Raw genomic sequence first — 16,833 nt, forward strand, 5'->3', positions numbered from 1 at the left:
TACCCAGGATAAAATTTTTAAAGTGAAGTCAGTTTTGAGCAAAATAAAGATAGATGGCCATGTATTGAAGGATAAATGTCACTGTTGAAAAGCAGAAGGACTGTTAAATCAGATAACCGTGGGAGGTCATTGATCCTCCCTAATCCAAAGGGTGTCATTATTATGGTAGGAGAACAATTAAATAGTCCACTTGCTTAATAAATTAGTAGAATGAAAATCTGTTTGGTACTGCTGAGAGAAAAAAAAGGCTTCAGGTTGAGAGGGCTTAAAGGACAGCGAGCTCATGCAATTGTAGAAGAATCCATAATGTTTAAAATGCTGCTGCAGAAAAAGACAAGAGCCACTGTGTATAAATATCAACAATAGTATTCAGAAGGTCATTGAGTATAATGAATTTATACAAACAGAAGGCAATTCAATAACAAGATTCAAGTTTGCATAAAGCTACATACAATTCTTTGAAAAAAGGAGTGGAAAACCACAACATGTGTCCCAAAATCCTCAGTAAACAAAGTGCTATTTTATAAAATGAGTACATGAAATTAGAAGAGAAACAATCATAAATGTTATGAAGAGAAGTAGAGAACCAATGGGTTAAAGCATAGGCAAATCAATAAGGTGTCTCAAGAGTAAGTGCAATGCATATATCAGCCCTGAAAGCTAAATAAAGAAAAACACAATGGGCAAGCCAGCTAATTGTAGATCCCGTTTCACTAGAGCTTTCTCAAGTGTAAAATGTGTATCAAAAAACAAAATAATATGTTAATTTATCAATCACATTTTTTTAAAAAACGCATTGCGACCAATGCCTACCTTGGTTGGTACTTGGACTTTGGACTGTTCCAAGATTTCTTGGGGATTTAACATGGCCTTAATTCAGCCATCTGTTATAGATTTTTACATGCCAAAGTTATCTGAAGTGTTGGACCGAGTTTTAGAAATTTCCCATGTTTGAAGGTTAGAGAAAGAGCTAACTTTTCTGTATAGATTTTGAATAATTCTCAGCAAGACAATGGTGCACAAGTTGTGGGACAGGGGTTCATGTAATTCCCATGAAGCCCAAGCCCCACTGTCTGCTTTTAGTGCTCCTGAAAGGCAATTAGCATTTCAGCCAGCCAATTTGGTTACATGTAATAAAGTACTTGGGTTTGTAATTTGCTTCCCCTCTGCTTGGTGCTGTTGAGAACTAACCCTTGTGTAATCCTCTCAAAGTACCTTTCTTTCCAGCTTGGTTATTGTTGCTGGTCTTAAATAACTAATCAACAAAGAGGCTTCCTTGTCTTGAACTCCAGGGGTGCAATAGAGCAGGGAAAGCGGAATACTCAACTAATAAGAAACTGATTATAATTATTAAATAGTCACAGTTAAATTATAGCACAGGTTACAAAGTTTAGAGAAGCTTTTGAAAAAGCTTGCAATTTAGGGAAAGATAAAATGACACATCTTTAAAATAAGACAGAATTTTTTTTTAGCCCTGTTTCCTCTCATCAGCAAGAATGTAAGATGCTGCATCCTTCTCATTTAGAATCAGTCTGGATAAATATTAGAGGGAATGGGTGTGTTAAATTGGAGATGAGGTTAACCACTCTTATCAAGAATGAGAATGTATGTGTGTGGGGAGATATGTCATCTCAGAAGGAAAATCAGCATTAAAAAACCTTTTGAGATCTTACAAAATGAATTGTAAATGAATCAGTGAATAGGATTTTGATACACGTGTGTAATTTAAAATAACTGAAACTGTGCAATACAGTAGTTAGCATTTAAAGTATAATTGCATGTTGTCAGGCACAGCTAAATAATTTATTTTAAACTTTGCAAACACATTAACATGCAGTGTGGTTTATCCATGTTGATTACTTTGGACATAGCCATCATAGAGGATAACATTATTCCTTTTGTCAGTCTAAGAGCCCAGTCCGGTTCTTGCAGTACAATGGAAAGCTCCTTGAACAAGGAGCTTTGGGGGATGAGCTGGGTGCTGGGTGCTGATGTTTCCTTGTACCCCATCATAGGATGATGGCTTACAGCTGCTTGGAAAAGTAACAAAAAGTCAGTGGTTACCAACAAGCGGGAGAGAGAGAAATTCCTGCTTGTTTCATGCCATATGGCACAGCAGCTTCCACTAACTTAGCAACAGCTACAACTCAGGATAAGATCAGGCTGCACTTGAAAAGAATACTTTTCATTTATGTCTCAAACAGAAAGTCACTCCCTGTCTGTCTCAAATATAACTTCTTCCAAATTATGGTTTTTAAAATGTAACCAAATTGTGTAGGAGTTTTCTGGAAATCACAAAGCAGCAAGAGCAGTCAGCCCTTTAGTTAGACTACCAGCCCCTGCTTTTTTTTCTCTGTGAGAATACATCATTCTGAAGACTGGAAGATTTATGCACTATGCATGAATCCATATATAGTGTGGATGAGATGTGAGTGCTTCCATATATATGAATTTTGTATTACATGTAGGAGCATCACTGTCAATTGTTTATGACAAATATATATTAACTAGTAATCAAGCCCGCTGCAGCTAAGTGCAGCGGGTGCTAGGCACTTACTGTGGGTGGGTGTGTTTCCTCGTCGTCGGTGGCTGGCTTGGTCGGCGGCGGCGGGCTGGTCGGCGGCTTGTTCGGTGGCGTTCTTTTGGCGGCGGCGGCCTGACGCGGTGAGAGGCGCAAAGCGCCACTCGCCGCGTCAGGCCGGGAGCAACTGCGAGCCGCGCTGTGCGCGGCTCGCAGTTGCTGGGGCTGGGAATCGGAGGGACCAATCGGCAGGCGCTTCGCGCCTGCCAATTGGTCCCTCCGATTGTCTGTCGTGAGGAAGGGTCCAATCCGAACCCTTCCTCATCACGGACAAAGCCCACCTCAAGGCGCCTTAACCATTTATTTAGTCCGTGGCGCCCGCGGCGCCACGGGCGGTTTAAAGATGACCTAACAAAGTGTCCATATGTATAGTGAAGTAGAAGAATGCTGTATTATATAGATGGGTATTTATAAAATTTGGACCTTTGGAAATTCAAATATACTGAGTAGTCGATTCAGATTTTTTTTCCTGCTTCAAGTTTAGCCAGTTGTGGTGATAGAGTTTCCTTTTGTGTTCACTGTTATTTTGTATAATTGGAAATGCGTAAGTAAACAAATGTCAGAGGTATCTCGAAAAAGCTAGTTTCCTCACCTACTCTTTGAGTCTGTGGAGAGTCTACAGCGGTGGTCCCCAACCACCGGGCTGCGGCCTGGTGCTGGGCCGCGGCTCCCTCTCCCCGCCCCCCCCCACAGTAAGAAACTTCCCAGGCCGCAAGCTTGCAGCCCGGCAAACTTCTTACTGTAGGAGGGGGGAGAGGGAAGCAGGGCTGCGCATGCACCATGCATGGCCGGAAACGCGCATGCATGGCACTTTCACGCATGCGTGGATGCATGGAAGTGCCACACATGCGCATTTTCAGCCGCACATGGCGCATGCGCGGCCAGCATGGCCTGGCAGTCCGCCTCCCTGTTGCCGCCGGTCCTCAGCCTGAAAATGTTGGGGACCACTGGTCTACAGACTGCACAGCACATGTTAATTTTGCAGTTTCTGTCAGTTGTGGGAATGGTTGCAGGACCAGTGCACATTGAAACTCTGGTGGCTTGCATGGATCATATAGGGCCAGATCTCCCTAAATACTAGTCATGTTTGGTACCAAAATAATTTTTAAACCTTATTTATATATTTATATATTTATTTATTTTTATACTGCTGCTCTCTGAAGGTCTCGTGGGGTTTACAATTAATTTCCATAAAAACCCATTAAAAAAACCCTTATCACAATTTAAAACAGATGGCGATCACTTTCCTAGAGAATTCTAAGCACCCAACCCCCACCCTCATTCAGCCCAAGGGCCAAGTGCTCTTCCAATGGGAGTGGGGAGCCAGATCTAACATATCCGGGGGATCCTCTGATGGTACTTGTCTCTCACCATCTAGTTAATCAGTGAGGCCAGGTGAACTGGGGCCACAGCCAAGTTGTCTTTCCTCCAAAAATTCTTTCCATCTCCTTATAAGACTTTATAAGGGCCCTGCTGCAGGAGAACCTAAATCCATCTATTCCAGCATCATTTTTCCCACAGTGATCAGGCAGATTCTGCTAGGAAGTCAATATACCCAGTAGGATGCCAATGGTCATGTGTTGCTGCCCATAATGATTTGGATGAGGGATTAGACGGGGTACTTATTAAATTTGCAGATGATACTAAACTAGGAGGAATAGCAAACACAACAGAAGGCAGAATCAGAATACAGGATGATCTTGATAGGCTTGAGAAGTGGACTAAACTGAATAAAATGAAATTCAATAGGGACAAATGTAAACTTCTGCATTTAGGTAGGAAAAACCATATACATCAATATAGGATGGAGGGGACTTCTTGGCAGTAGTATGTGTGAAAAGGATCTAGGAGTCTTAGTAGACCATACATTGAACATGAGTCAGCAGTGTGACTTGGACCATTTATGCACTGGGGATTTCATGCTGGGCTGCAGGCTGGAGTTTTAGTTGTGGCAGGTTGCCCCACCTCTTCCTGCACCCACATGGGGGAGCATTTGGCCTGGTGCGCCTCATCCACCCCCAATTTCTGCTCCTGCATGGGAGCTGGGGTAGTGAAGTTCCAGTGCGTAAATGGTCTTGGTGACTCAAAAGGCAAATGGGATTCTGGGCTGTATCAAACGGAGTATTGTGTCCAGATCATGGGAAGTGATGGTACCGTTTTACTATGCTCTGGTTCGGCCTCACTTGGAGTACTGTGTTCGGTTTTGGTCACCCCAGTTGAAGGGGAATGTAGACAAACTGGAGTGTGTTCAGAAGAGGGCAACAAAGATGGTGAAGGGTTTGAGACCAAGATGTATGAGGAAAGGTTGGGGGAGCTTGTTCTGTTTAGCCTGGAGAGGAGACAACTGAGATGGGATCTGATAACCATCTTCAAGTATTTAAAAGGCTGCCAGGTAGAGGATGGAGCAGAGTTGTTCTCTCTTGCCCCAGAGGGACGACTGGAACCAATGGGATGCAATGAATGCAAAAGAAATTTTGTCTAAATATCTGAAAGTAGGACTAGATGACTCAGGAGGTTCTTAAATAACTCTTGAGTTTCCCTTTGCAGAAGAAATGCTGATTTTGTTCTCTCTGTTTTTAATCTTTAATCTGATAGTGGTCTTCAGTTCCTGAAACACTAAAATCTCCTGCCGAGGCAGCACTTAGGAGATGAGAGAGGGTAATGCTTCCTTTTGTCTTCCCTAATTCTGAACATATCTCTTAACTTAGTTTATTGGTTTGTTTCAAGTGGAGGAAGAAGCTATGGAAATGTAGTTTTTTATTCAGAAAGGGAGTGAGGGATGCTTTTACTGTTTATGGTGATTGTGTCAATGGTAGGAAAGTTCTGCTACCACCATAGTTTGTCTCAAAGTCCAGTAATTTACTTTTCTCCTTATAAAGAAATGGTAGCCATTCATTTAAACAGAAGAAAATAAAATTATGTGGACAGGGGCACTATTGGGTTCAGAAACAAACTGTTCTTTGCTATCAGTATCTCTAGCGATGTAGAATCAAATCTGACCCTGTTCATTCCCTGTCCTGGGTTCCGTTTGCTGGTCATACTAGAAAGTGACTGAGTATTTGGAACGGGTTTTTATGTGCCTAAACAGACAGATGCAGTGCTTGCAATGCGGTAATTACACAGATTGTGTCAAACGAGCATTGTAGTTGCTCTGATGTAAAGTGGCAGACACAGAGTTGGCCCCTTCGAGTTTTTATCCCGCCCCTTTCTCCACCCACAATGCCCTTACTGCTTCATTTTTACCGCTCCCATGGGAGCACTTTACAGATGTGGTGTATGTGGTAGAAGACTAATAGGGTTGGTTACTGCCAGCTTTTCTTGAGATTAATAATGGAGCTGGCCAATTGTGATCACCAAAAAAAGGTTATGCCAGGGGTCCTGAGACTTGTGTGGTATACTGTCAGACTAGGATCTCGAAGACCCAGGTGCTAATTTCCTTCTGCCATGGAAGCCGGCAGAATGATCTTAGATCAAAGATGACATGCTTTTGCCAAATCTACCTCACTGTTTCTGTATGGATAAAGACAGGAGAATCCAATGAAAGCCACCAGTGGAGAAAAGGGAGATACAGATCACACAGCATGGGCGCTACAATGAGGACGGGAATTAGGCAAAAGCAAGTGAAAAAACTTGCAGGCTCTAACCACCTGTGTTATTTCTAAGTACAACCTAGAACTCTGAATAGTATGAATGTAGCTAAAATCTACCTTCAATAGCATTTCTGCAGTTTTTTCAAGAAGTGTGCTTGTATTTCATGATAATTTTAACCCCCACCCCCCCTGTGAAGGTACTGGAGATACTTTTTGAAAGGGAAAGTGTGGGGGGTGAGAGATCTTTTAAACCTTTTTTTCTCTTGCCATTTTTCAGTGAAATCCCTCAGGATCCCTTTTACCCCTTTGAGGGGCAAGGGAATAAAGGTACACTTAAATGTTTCTCATTTCGGGTAAAATCAGCTTGGGTTGCATGATCTGTGCATCTCTCCATTGCTATTCATACTCTCATAAAAGCAGCTTCAGCGAAAGAGAAAAAAGTCTGTCAAAATGATCACAGAATAAAAACTAGCATTTCATTGTTTTTGCTTATAGACACAATACAGAATATATTCTTTTAAAATCAATCTGAACTGCTGTATATTTAAACTGCTATTATCTCCAAGTCAAGGTTTAATCTGGCTAGCCCCCGAACCTATTTTTGTAGATATGGCTTAGATCTTGAATGTGTGACATACTGGAAAAAACTCCAGTCATAATGAGATGGTATGCCTGTTTTCTGTCAAATAGCTAAGAAATATGTTTTATTTCTTAGTCTTGAAGAAAGTCCGACCAAGGAACTAGGTTGCAAAAATAGAAGCATCCTTTAATACCCTCCATGAGAACTGTTGTAGCAACATAATTTATATCTTAATATCTGTTCTCAGATAACTTAAAGTCAAACAGTGCTTTCCAAAAGGAAAGAGAATTATTATTTTCATTTTAAAAACTAAACAAACAGACACCATAATTGGTCCTATAGGATAAAGGGAAATAATGTACAGGCTAAACCATTTTGTGATATGTGATACTTATAAGGCATTTTTTTGTTTGTCCAGATTTTAATTTAAAAATAGAATCAATAGGTAACATAAATGTATTAGGTAAATATTTTTAAAGTTGGTTTAATATCTTTTGCATATTTTGCAAAACAAATCATTGTAGAAATAAATGTAATGAGGAAGAATTATTGGTAGCTGAATAATTGATGATACGTTAACGAGACTTCTCTAGTTCCACAAGAGTAACTTTATCGCTTTAGAATGCCCCTTAACAGAGGTAATAGAATTCAAGTAATTCTAAACGCCTTAACCTTGCTCTATAAGGATCATATTTTCAGGATTATTTACTTGAGGCACACACCGTGGGAAGAGGCTTGCTCGGTCTATGACGTGGTAACAGCTGAAGCTAAAAGGTCAACGGCACCCTTAGTTCATTATAGATTATGCCTGAGTTTGCAGACAGAGTAATTGCCACTGAGTTTACAAAGGTTGCATGGTTCACATTCAAGTTGCCGTTGAACACTCAACATTTGTGTTCTAGGGAGGCAATCAATGCAGACAACCAGTAGAAACCTCTTGGCAACTTAGAACCTCAGTGAATGTGTCAACATGTATTGTGGGATTCTATTTCACTTTTAAAGAGTTCTGTATGCTTGGTTAGGGTTCAGAGTGTTTTTCACTAAGAAAGAAGGCAGTTCGGAGGGAAATTTGGTCTCCTATGAGATTGCTACTTTAATATTTAACTTTTAGTTAAGGTGACCAGATTGTCCCACTTTTGCAGGGACATCTGGGGGTACCTGGAAATTGTACTTATGTTGAAAAATATATATATTACAAATACTATTTTTGCATTCTATGCGTTCTATGAAACTTTTTGTTGCTCCATATAGACCACATTTTTAATCAAGAACCCCCCCCCCCCCGGTCAATGGTGTCCTGCTTTACCAATGTTAAAATCTGGTCACCTTATCTTTAGTGGATCTGTATTTCTGACTGGTTGGCCTTGAAAGTCTTGGGCTGATTAAATAATAGAACTGTCCATTGTAGATTCTAATGACTTCTGCCATAGGAAGATGCACACCATTTCTTGCCTTCCTGTCCCAGACACACAAGCAAGTCCATTGCTGATCCTGGATCTTCCTGCAGGCAGTTCTGTGAATGGATTGATGTCCATAAAGTTCCAACCCCATTTTTTCTAGCCATGTCTTAAAATACCGAAACATCTAAATGTTTGTTTAAGAATATGTCTCTTCTATCTCAGTGTGTATCCTAATGGCTTGTGACTGGCACATTGTGCTGGATAATATTCAGGAGTCTCTCCTTGAAACATATTATATGAAAACTTGTATTGTGGTGATGTATTTTTTGATGTTTCCTTTTATTGTTTGTTTTTAGGAGAATTGTACATTCCGCATCCTTAACACTATTTCACTCCCTTATATATTTGGGAAACAGCCTCCTGGGAGGAGACTGTCCAGGGCCCTGTCCATCCAGGTCAACCCTGATTGGCTCTCCCCCTCCAGCTAGAAGCCTTGTGGCTGCGGCCTTCATTGTCACCCATGAGGAGAGAGGCAGCGACAGGGCTTTGCGGCCCGCAGGTACTCTCCTGCTGGGAGGGGGCTGGGGGGAGTTTGGAGCCTCCCTGTGGGCCACAAAGCCCTGTTGCTGCCAGCAGGGGAGGTTTCCACTCTCTTTAGCCCAGGAAGTGCTCTTGCCGCGGGCCAAAGGGAGCCGCGCCCACCCTCTCACGCCTTCCTGCCTACTGCCCCTACAAAGCCCATGTTTTAAATGGGCTTTGATACTAGTATCTCTATAAAAGAGATCAATTGAGAAATCTCATATTATAGTGACAGGCCTGGGAATGCTAAGAAATACCTGGCCTACATGGATGGCTTATATAGAGTCTCTAGAACCAATGTTGCCAGGGCATGGTGCTGTGTCAATAGTAGATGAGATATAAAATCATATGTGCAGATATTAACTAACATATCACTGTTTCTACTTGAAAAGGTGTTAATATACTCAGGAAGAATATATATTCATATGTTATTCTTCATATATTGTTCATATAAATATGTGAAGGGCACCATATCTAGCATTTTCTGTTCATATTTGTATTTCCTGTTTTCTTTCTCCTTCTAGGGATGCCCTCTGCCTATTCATTAGTTACACTTTTTTTAGCATTATCCATCAGTTTTATATCTGGAGAAACGGAAGTAAAGTTTATTGGACAAACTGAATTTGTGGTTAATGAAACCAGCACAACAGTTATACGACTTGTTATAGAAAGAACAGGAGAACCAGTGAACATCACAGTGATTGTATCGGTAAGATAGCCTGCTCTTTGCATGGATGGTGAAATGAAAGGAAGGGGCTCTGACTCTGTAGTGCGGCATCTGCTTAGCATGCAGAAGGTCTCTGGTTCAATTCTCAGAACCTTGAGTTAAAAAGATCAGGTAGGAGGTGATGCGAAAGGACTCCAGTAGAGACTCCAGAGAGCCACTGTTAGTCTGAGTAGGCAGTACTGACCTTAACGGACTGCTGGTCAATTCAGTATAGAGCAGCTTCATAGGTGGAGCCTACAGTTTAACCCAAAACTGAACAAAGAGTTTTTATTTTTGGGAATTGGGGAGAGCATTCGTATTCATTTGTTCCTGGCAAACTGAAGCCGAAAGTAGTTTTCCATTGGAAGACATGAAAAAAGTCTTCACAATGTCATAATACTTTAATAATGAAAGATTTTTTAAAAATATTATTGTACATGCATATTAGTGGAAATGTTATTTGAAGTTTTACATAATGATTCTGATTTCATGAATACATATGTATTTTAGGTTCACGGTGATAATACAGGAGACTTTTTTGATACATACGCAGCAGCATACATAACTGAAACAGAAACAAATCGAACAGTGTATATCTCTGTGTGTGATGATGATCTTCCAGAGGCTGATGAGACTTTCACATTTTATTTGACCTTACAGGTAGGTACTAATTTTTCTCAGAAGGGAGGATTGTTTCTCCGTGGCACATGTTTTGCCACTGATTCAGTTCATGGACTTCCTAGAGAAGAGATCTTAGTTTATAGCTGTTAGAAATACCTCTTATCTGCCTGAAAGTCTGGAGAGCCACTGAAAGAACACCTAGTACTGTCGGATGGACAGATGGTTAAAGACAGCTTCAAATGCACAGGCAGTTTGAATTACATTAAACTATATGCTTGGTCTTTGGACATAAGAGCTTCCTAATGTTTTGGTACATAAAACAAATATTTCTTCAGTTCCGCCCCACTTTCCTTGTATTCTTGCCATTGTTATACACCAGTCATCTTATTTTTAGACAATGTTGTTCTGTTTCTTCATTGTGAATCAAATAAATGATCATTATAGGACTTATAAAAGTTCATCTCAGAATTTTCAACACTAAATATATTGTGAAAAGTGCTTCAGTTTCTTGTTAGGAGTGGGGGGTAATGCATGCTTCTTATTGCTATGGTATCAATAATATTGTCAAGCTATGATGAATGTTCTCCAGGGTTTGAGTCAAACACTTTGTTGTTTAACCAGGCTAAGTCTATAGAATTTGTGGTGCATGAAAAAAGTCAGAGTGCTTTGGAGCAATGAGCTAACTCCAAATACCATTTCATTGGGATGTATCATTAAGAAACATACATTTACTCTGAAAATAGCCACCATATTGAACACCTTACTGAAAACAAGAATGCAGTTTTTCTGATTGTATAGACCAGGGGTAACCAAACTGCAGCCCTCCACATGTCCATGGACTACAATTCCCACGAGCCCCTGCCAGCATTTCATGGGAATTGTAGTCCATGGACATCTGGAGGGCCGCAGTTTGACTACCCCTGGTATAGACTATTTCATTTACATACTGTAAATTGTATATACTGTGTGCCTGGTCTGTTTCAGAAGCCGTTTCCCGGAGTAACGCTTGGCTCGCCTAGAACTGTAACAGTAACAATTTTATCAAATGACAATGCTTTTGGAATTATTTCTTTCAATATGGTATGATTTTTGTTTTATATACCTTTATTATTATTTGAAATGGAAAAGAATGGAGATCTCTTGTAGGAATAATTTAGCAGTGAATGGGAAATAGAGCAGCCATAGCATCGTGGTTGAAAGAATGAGTGGGAAGTCCCCAATTAAATTGAGACATAAATAGCATGGATGACTTTAGGTATGCAACTTTCATCACAGCACACCCATCCCACATCCTATTAGAAAAGTTTTCCTTCTCTAGCAATAGGCCTTGAGACTGTTCAGCAGCAGCAAGGTACCTTAGGATGCAGATTGAATGATTTTCCTGTTGCCCCATGTAGCCTGTTGTGGCTCAACATATTTTCTTGGATTATGGATTATTATTGGATTATGACATCAAAGTTGTTGAATACCAGGCAACCAGAAGGTATGATACTTGGCAGGTCATTTGAGGGTCTTTTTATAGGTCCCAAGTGAGATGAAACAGCTGATTTAGTTGTCACTGACTTTGGATACAAGATGGAGAAGATAACAGCCCTGTATAGATTACTAGACAACATAAATATTATTCACATAATATAAGCAACGTGATTTAAGTTCTTACAAAGAAAGCTGTATCAGTATTACACAGAGCACCAGATTTTTCACACCAAGATGCCTGGCTCCAAAAAAGCCATCTGCTGTGACCCCCGTACCTTATATAATCAGCCTGTCCTTCCTCATCAGGTTAATCTCTAGCATGTTAGCTAGTTTTACCAACAGCTGATGACAGATCATATAACGTAGCTTCCAGAGGCTTTAGGGTTAGGCTTGAGAAAATGGGGCCTACTAAAATATTTTTTGGCAAACTTACAGGGTATTTAGCCTTGTTGTTGTTGTTGTTGTTGTTATTTTACTCAGCTAAATAACCTTGGCTGTCCATACAGGAAGTGAAATCAGTCATTGTTTTATATAATATTTTGCTTAGTGTTTTACAGCAATTGATTGTTATATGTATGTGGGTGCTATTGTTATCAGATTTTAAAAGAAATGTGTAATTTCTGGAATATAACTAGAATACTAATGTTTCAAGTAACTATGTTGTTCCTGCTTCTTCCTTATCAGACATATTTAAAACGAATTTATTTTTAATTTTGTACTTAGCTTTCTTGACGTGATTTGATGAGCAAAATGTCTGGTTTGATAGGTTTAAGAAGCTCTATAAATGTTTAGTGACACAATCTTTTTAACCTAGTTTATATTTATATAGTGGTCATAATTGTTAGAGAGGCAAAAAACAATTGTTTTTAATATTTATGTTCAGTGTTTAAATTAGCAAAACAAATTTGTTACTGGGAAATGGAATACCGTCATAGATGTAATTAACTCTTTGGGAGTTTATTATTGCTATGGTTACAATTTCTATCAGGATATCTCATTGGCTCCTGATGTTACTTTTTCCTTTCCCCCTTTTAGCCTTCCTTAATCACACTGATTGAGCCCAGGCATGGGAATGAATCTGTACCTCTTACTCTGATTAGAGAGAAGGGAACATATGGAACTGTGACTGTGATCTATGAGGTAAGTCTACTCATCTGCTTCCTTTTGTAAACATATGATTAGATGCCGGTTATCTGGATCTTTTTCAGTCTGGCTTTATACCTTAAGAGCCACTGTTCTGGTTGGTACTTTTGGACTTCTCAACAGTTTTTGATAACATCAGTCATGATATCCTTATGAATTGTCTTGCCAGTATTGGCTTACGTGGCATTACTTTGCTGTGGTTCTGGTCTTCCCTAGAAGTGTATGTGGTTAGACTAGTGTTCTACCCTTTGGCCTGTGATTTATGGAGTGCCATAAATAAAGTGCCATCTTCTGTCCCTTGCCTTTGACCACTATATGAAGTTTGTTCGAAATACATAGTGAGATGCCATCAATATACAGATAAAAAGCTCCATCTCCCCTTTCCATCTGAATCTAAAGGGGTGGTTGAAACTCTGAACCAGTGCTTGGAGTTGGAGAGAACTTGGGCGTGTCTGAATAAATTCTAACTTAACCAGTCAAGGTGGAGATAGTGTTGGTCAGGAATGTGACTGATTATGGATTAGGTGTTTTGCCTGTTTTAGATGAGATGGCATTCTTCCTGAAAATATTCATTGTCTGGAAATACTTCTAGATCTCAAGCTGCACATGATGTTAAGATGCCAGCAGTTAGTGAGGATTTGCTTTTTACTAGTTGTGTCTGGTTTATTGACTGTCCTTCACTTGAGAGGAAAGATCTAGCCACAGTTATATGTCTGGGTAGTCCCCAGATTCGTTTATTATAATGCATTCTGCGTGTTGTTTTTCAAAAGTGTCTGGAAAGTATTGCTGGTTTAAAATGTGGCTGCTAGGGTGTTGTCAAGAATAATTCTTCTGTAGCTTACTTCTCCATTTTGCTACAGCTACACTGATTCGCAGTTGGTTTCTGGATTCAACTGAAAGTGCTGTTTTTACATATTCTTAAATGTTCTGAGCCTGGAGTGTCTTAAGGCAGTGGTCCCCAACTTTTTTAGCACCAGGGACCCGTCAACACTTGACAGTTTTACTGAGGCCTGGGGGGGGGGGGGTTAGTCTTTTGCCAAGGGACGTTGCCGCCACTTGAGCCCCCGCTCCACTTGCTTTCCCACCAGTACCCCTGACTTCCCGCTGCCCACTGGGGGGCGCTGCCAGTAACAACTGTGCAGTGCCATGCTGAGGGGGAGCCCCAGCCATGGCAGCTGCCAGAGAGCATCAAAGGTGAACCGGCGGCAGAGTGGCAGGGCAGCCCCCGAGGTAACAGCCGGGGAGGAGGACGAGGAGGGGCCGTGGCCTTGTACCGACTGATCTACCGACCGGTACTGGTCCCTGGATCGGGGGTTGGGGACCACTGTCTTAAAGAATGTCCCTTACCAAATTAACCTTAGGTCATCTTCAGAACCTTTGCTCTACCGCCTGTGCTGTCAGACAGTATGTGATAAGATTTTCCAGTGAGAGCACCAAAATCTGCAACATCCTAGTAAGGGAAGCTGACATGACTGTTTTGCTATTAGTATTTAGGTTAGAAGTAAAGACTCTTCTGTTTTACTAAGCTCCTGGGCTTCTTTAAACTTTCATGGTATGTGAAATCTATTTTTATGTGCAATTAATATTATGGATACATCATTTGTTTGTTTGTTTGTTTGTTTGTTTGTTTGTTTGTTTGTTTGTTTGTTTGTTTGTTTGTTTATTTATTTATTATTGAACTTATACCCCACCACTTTTGACAAGTCGGCTCGGGGCAGCTTACAGATTTGTTGTAAACCAGATGGAGGGCTAGCATAGTGATACCAGGATATAAATAAGTGACAGTAAATACAGAATTATGTAAAATCTTAATTTTCAATAAATATTATTTGAGGAGAAAAAATAGTTAAGTACCAGTGTCTGGGGCTGCACAACTGTTCTGAGAACACAGACTGCAACTAAATTTGACTTGGTCTTATATGACTCGTGACTTGTGGACTGTTCTGTAAGAACATAACAGTTGTTTTTTTAAATCAGAACAATGGTCCAGCAGTTTCACACAGCTGCCAACAAATGCCATAAAGCCTTCTCCCAATGCTGTCTCAGAAATTTGCTACCTCTGAATAAGAAGGTTCCCTTTACTTTCTATGGCTAGTAGCTATTAATGGACCTGTCCTCCATGAATCTGTCTGCTGATGAGCTGAGACCTATTCAGATGATCCCAGACTAAGAGAGAAACTTAGGGTTGCCAGCTCTGGGTTGGGGAATACCTGGAGACTTTGGCAGTGGAGCTGAGAGTGTGTGGAATTTGGGGCGGGGAGGGACTTCAGTGGAGTATAATACTATGGAGTCTACCCCCTAAAGCAGGGGTCGCCAACTCCCGATCTGCGGCCTGGTACCGGGCCACAAAGGCCTTGGTGCCAGGCTGCCAGCAACTGTACCTGCCTTTTCCCCGCCACCCCCGCTGCAAGAAGCTTGCCAGGCCCCGAGTGAAGCGGCCGCCAAAGTGGCCGCTTCACTCGTGGCCCGGCTAGCTTCTTGCTGTGAGAATGGGGAGAAGAGGCAGGCGCGGCCTCCGGCATGCCAGCGGACACTAACGCACATGCACAGAGCTGCCGCACATGCACGTAGCGCCCCCTGCTGGCGAAAACGCGCATGCACGGCTATTCTGCGCATGCGCATTAGCACCACCTGCTGGCAGAAACGTGCATGCACGTGGCCGGGCCCACAACTTTCCCTCAACCCCAGAAGTGGTCCTCAACCGGAAAAAGGTTGGGGACCGCTAGCCTAAAGCATCCATTTTCTCCAGGGGAACAGATCTCTTTAGTCTGGAGATGAGCTATAGTTCCAGGGGATCCCTAGGTCACCCCTGGGGACTGACTTCCCTAGAATCTAGATCCTAAAATATGCTGTTATATAAACTGCTATGGCAGCTGATTCTGTGGCACAAGTTGTAAAGCGCTGAGCCTGGACTAGGAGGAATCACAGTCTGAGTTCCATACTAGTGTCTAACCGTTACAAATGTAGGAGCTATGCTGGATTTATAGGTGGCTTCCTGCTTTAATATCCTGGAGAATGAGGAAATTGTATTCATGGAAATTAGAAATACTACAGCATAGGCATTTGGCCTATGGATGTGTCCCCATTCTTTTTGGGATTGTCCTGAAAGTTCCAGATTTCTATTTGCTTCAACCAGTTTCTTTGAAATAAAACTGTCTACTTAGGTTTCAGATCATCAGAATGTGTTACTGGGACAAAATCCTATTACTACTGAAATAATTGGTAGCTGAATTGATACCAATTTCGATAAGAATTTCATTTTCATCTTTCTGCTTTCTGGGTGTTGTTGACTATTGAAAGCCTTCAAGTTTACTGAATGTAAGCAATGGTTTATCCATAGGTAGAAGGTGCTCCAGATACTCCTGAAGAAGACTTGAGCCCAGTAAGAGGGAATATTACCTTTCCTCCTGGCACAGCTGGGTTGATTTATAGCTTGTTTGTCCTTGATGATCAGGTAAGAGAACACTTCAGTCACTTTTGAAGATATAATCTAATCATAAAAATAATTAAGAAGTTATGCAGTATCCTTAGCTAATGTTAAACAGCTTCATCTTAGACTGGTGGACTTTTAGAATCGCTATCATGCTATCTTCTATCACTGGCAATAACCTAATATTTATAATACAACCACTATGGGAACTGGGGAAATATTACCTTCTTCATCTCTTAATAAAATGATGCCTGGCCAAATTTCTGGATATTTTTAAAGCTCTTGGACAATAGAGTGTAATTATTATGTTACATCCCGTGGTCTTGTATATATTTAAGAGCTCATTTTTGTGTTCCACTTACATTAATAGTTTATTGTTATAGGAAGATATTTAGATTCTCCTCCTTGTATTCCGAGACAGATAAACATAGAGTATGATTTGTAAACTTCTGCGCCCCCCCTTTAACATCACTGTAATAGATTACTTATGTGAGTACTTAAATGACAAGAGAGGATGGGAGAAGTAATGTATGAACTGACTTTCAGTCAATGGGCTATTTGCCAGGTCTCTTTGCATAACTCTATATCATATACATAATCATACTCCCCGTTATCAACCAGAGTTCTCCCCATTCTCCTTTGATTCTTTGTTACATGTGCTGGACTCTTTATGATGTTGTAATCCCTAGGAGCCACTGTTGAGGAACAGGGCCCCATAGACTTCAAG

At 40.9% G+C, this 16,833-nt stretch overlaps 1 protein-coding gene across 9 annotated transcripts in view; it reads left to right on the top strand.

Annotated features, from left to right (window-relative positions):
• The window catches only part of ADGRV1 (adhesion G protein-coupled receptor V1), a 329,124-nt gene that overhangs the window by 2,496 nt on the left and 309,795 nt on the right, over positions 1-16,833 (top strand). For all 9 annotated transcript variants that reach the window (XM_077347591.1, XM_077347582.1, XM_077347586.1 and 6 more), the window contains exons 2-6: positions 9,255-9,439; positions 9,947-10,096; positions 11,042-11,137; positions 12,569-12,673; positions 16,017-16,130. In XM_077347591.1, coding sequence (XP_077203706.1) covers positions 9,255-9,439; positions 9,947-10,096; positions 11,042-11,137; positions 12,569-12,673; positions 16,017-16,130 — 650 coding nt within the window. The remainder of the gene's footprint in view (positions 1-9,254; positions 9,440-9,946; positions 10,097-11,041; positions 11,138-12,568; positions 12,674-16,016; positions 16,131-16,833) is intronic.

The sequence above is a fragment of the Paroedura picta genome, chromosome 7, assembly GCF_049243985.1.
Source record: "Paroedura picta isolate Pp20150507F chromosome 7, Ppicta_v3.0, whole genome shotgun sequence".
In the NCBI taxonomy this organism is placed as follows: domain Eukaryota; kingdom Metazoa; phylum Chordata; class Lepidosauria; order Squamata; family Gekkonidae; genus Paroedura; species Paroedura picta.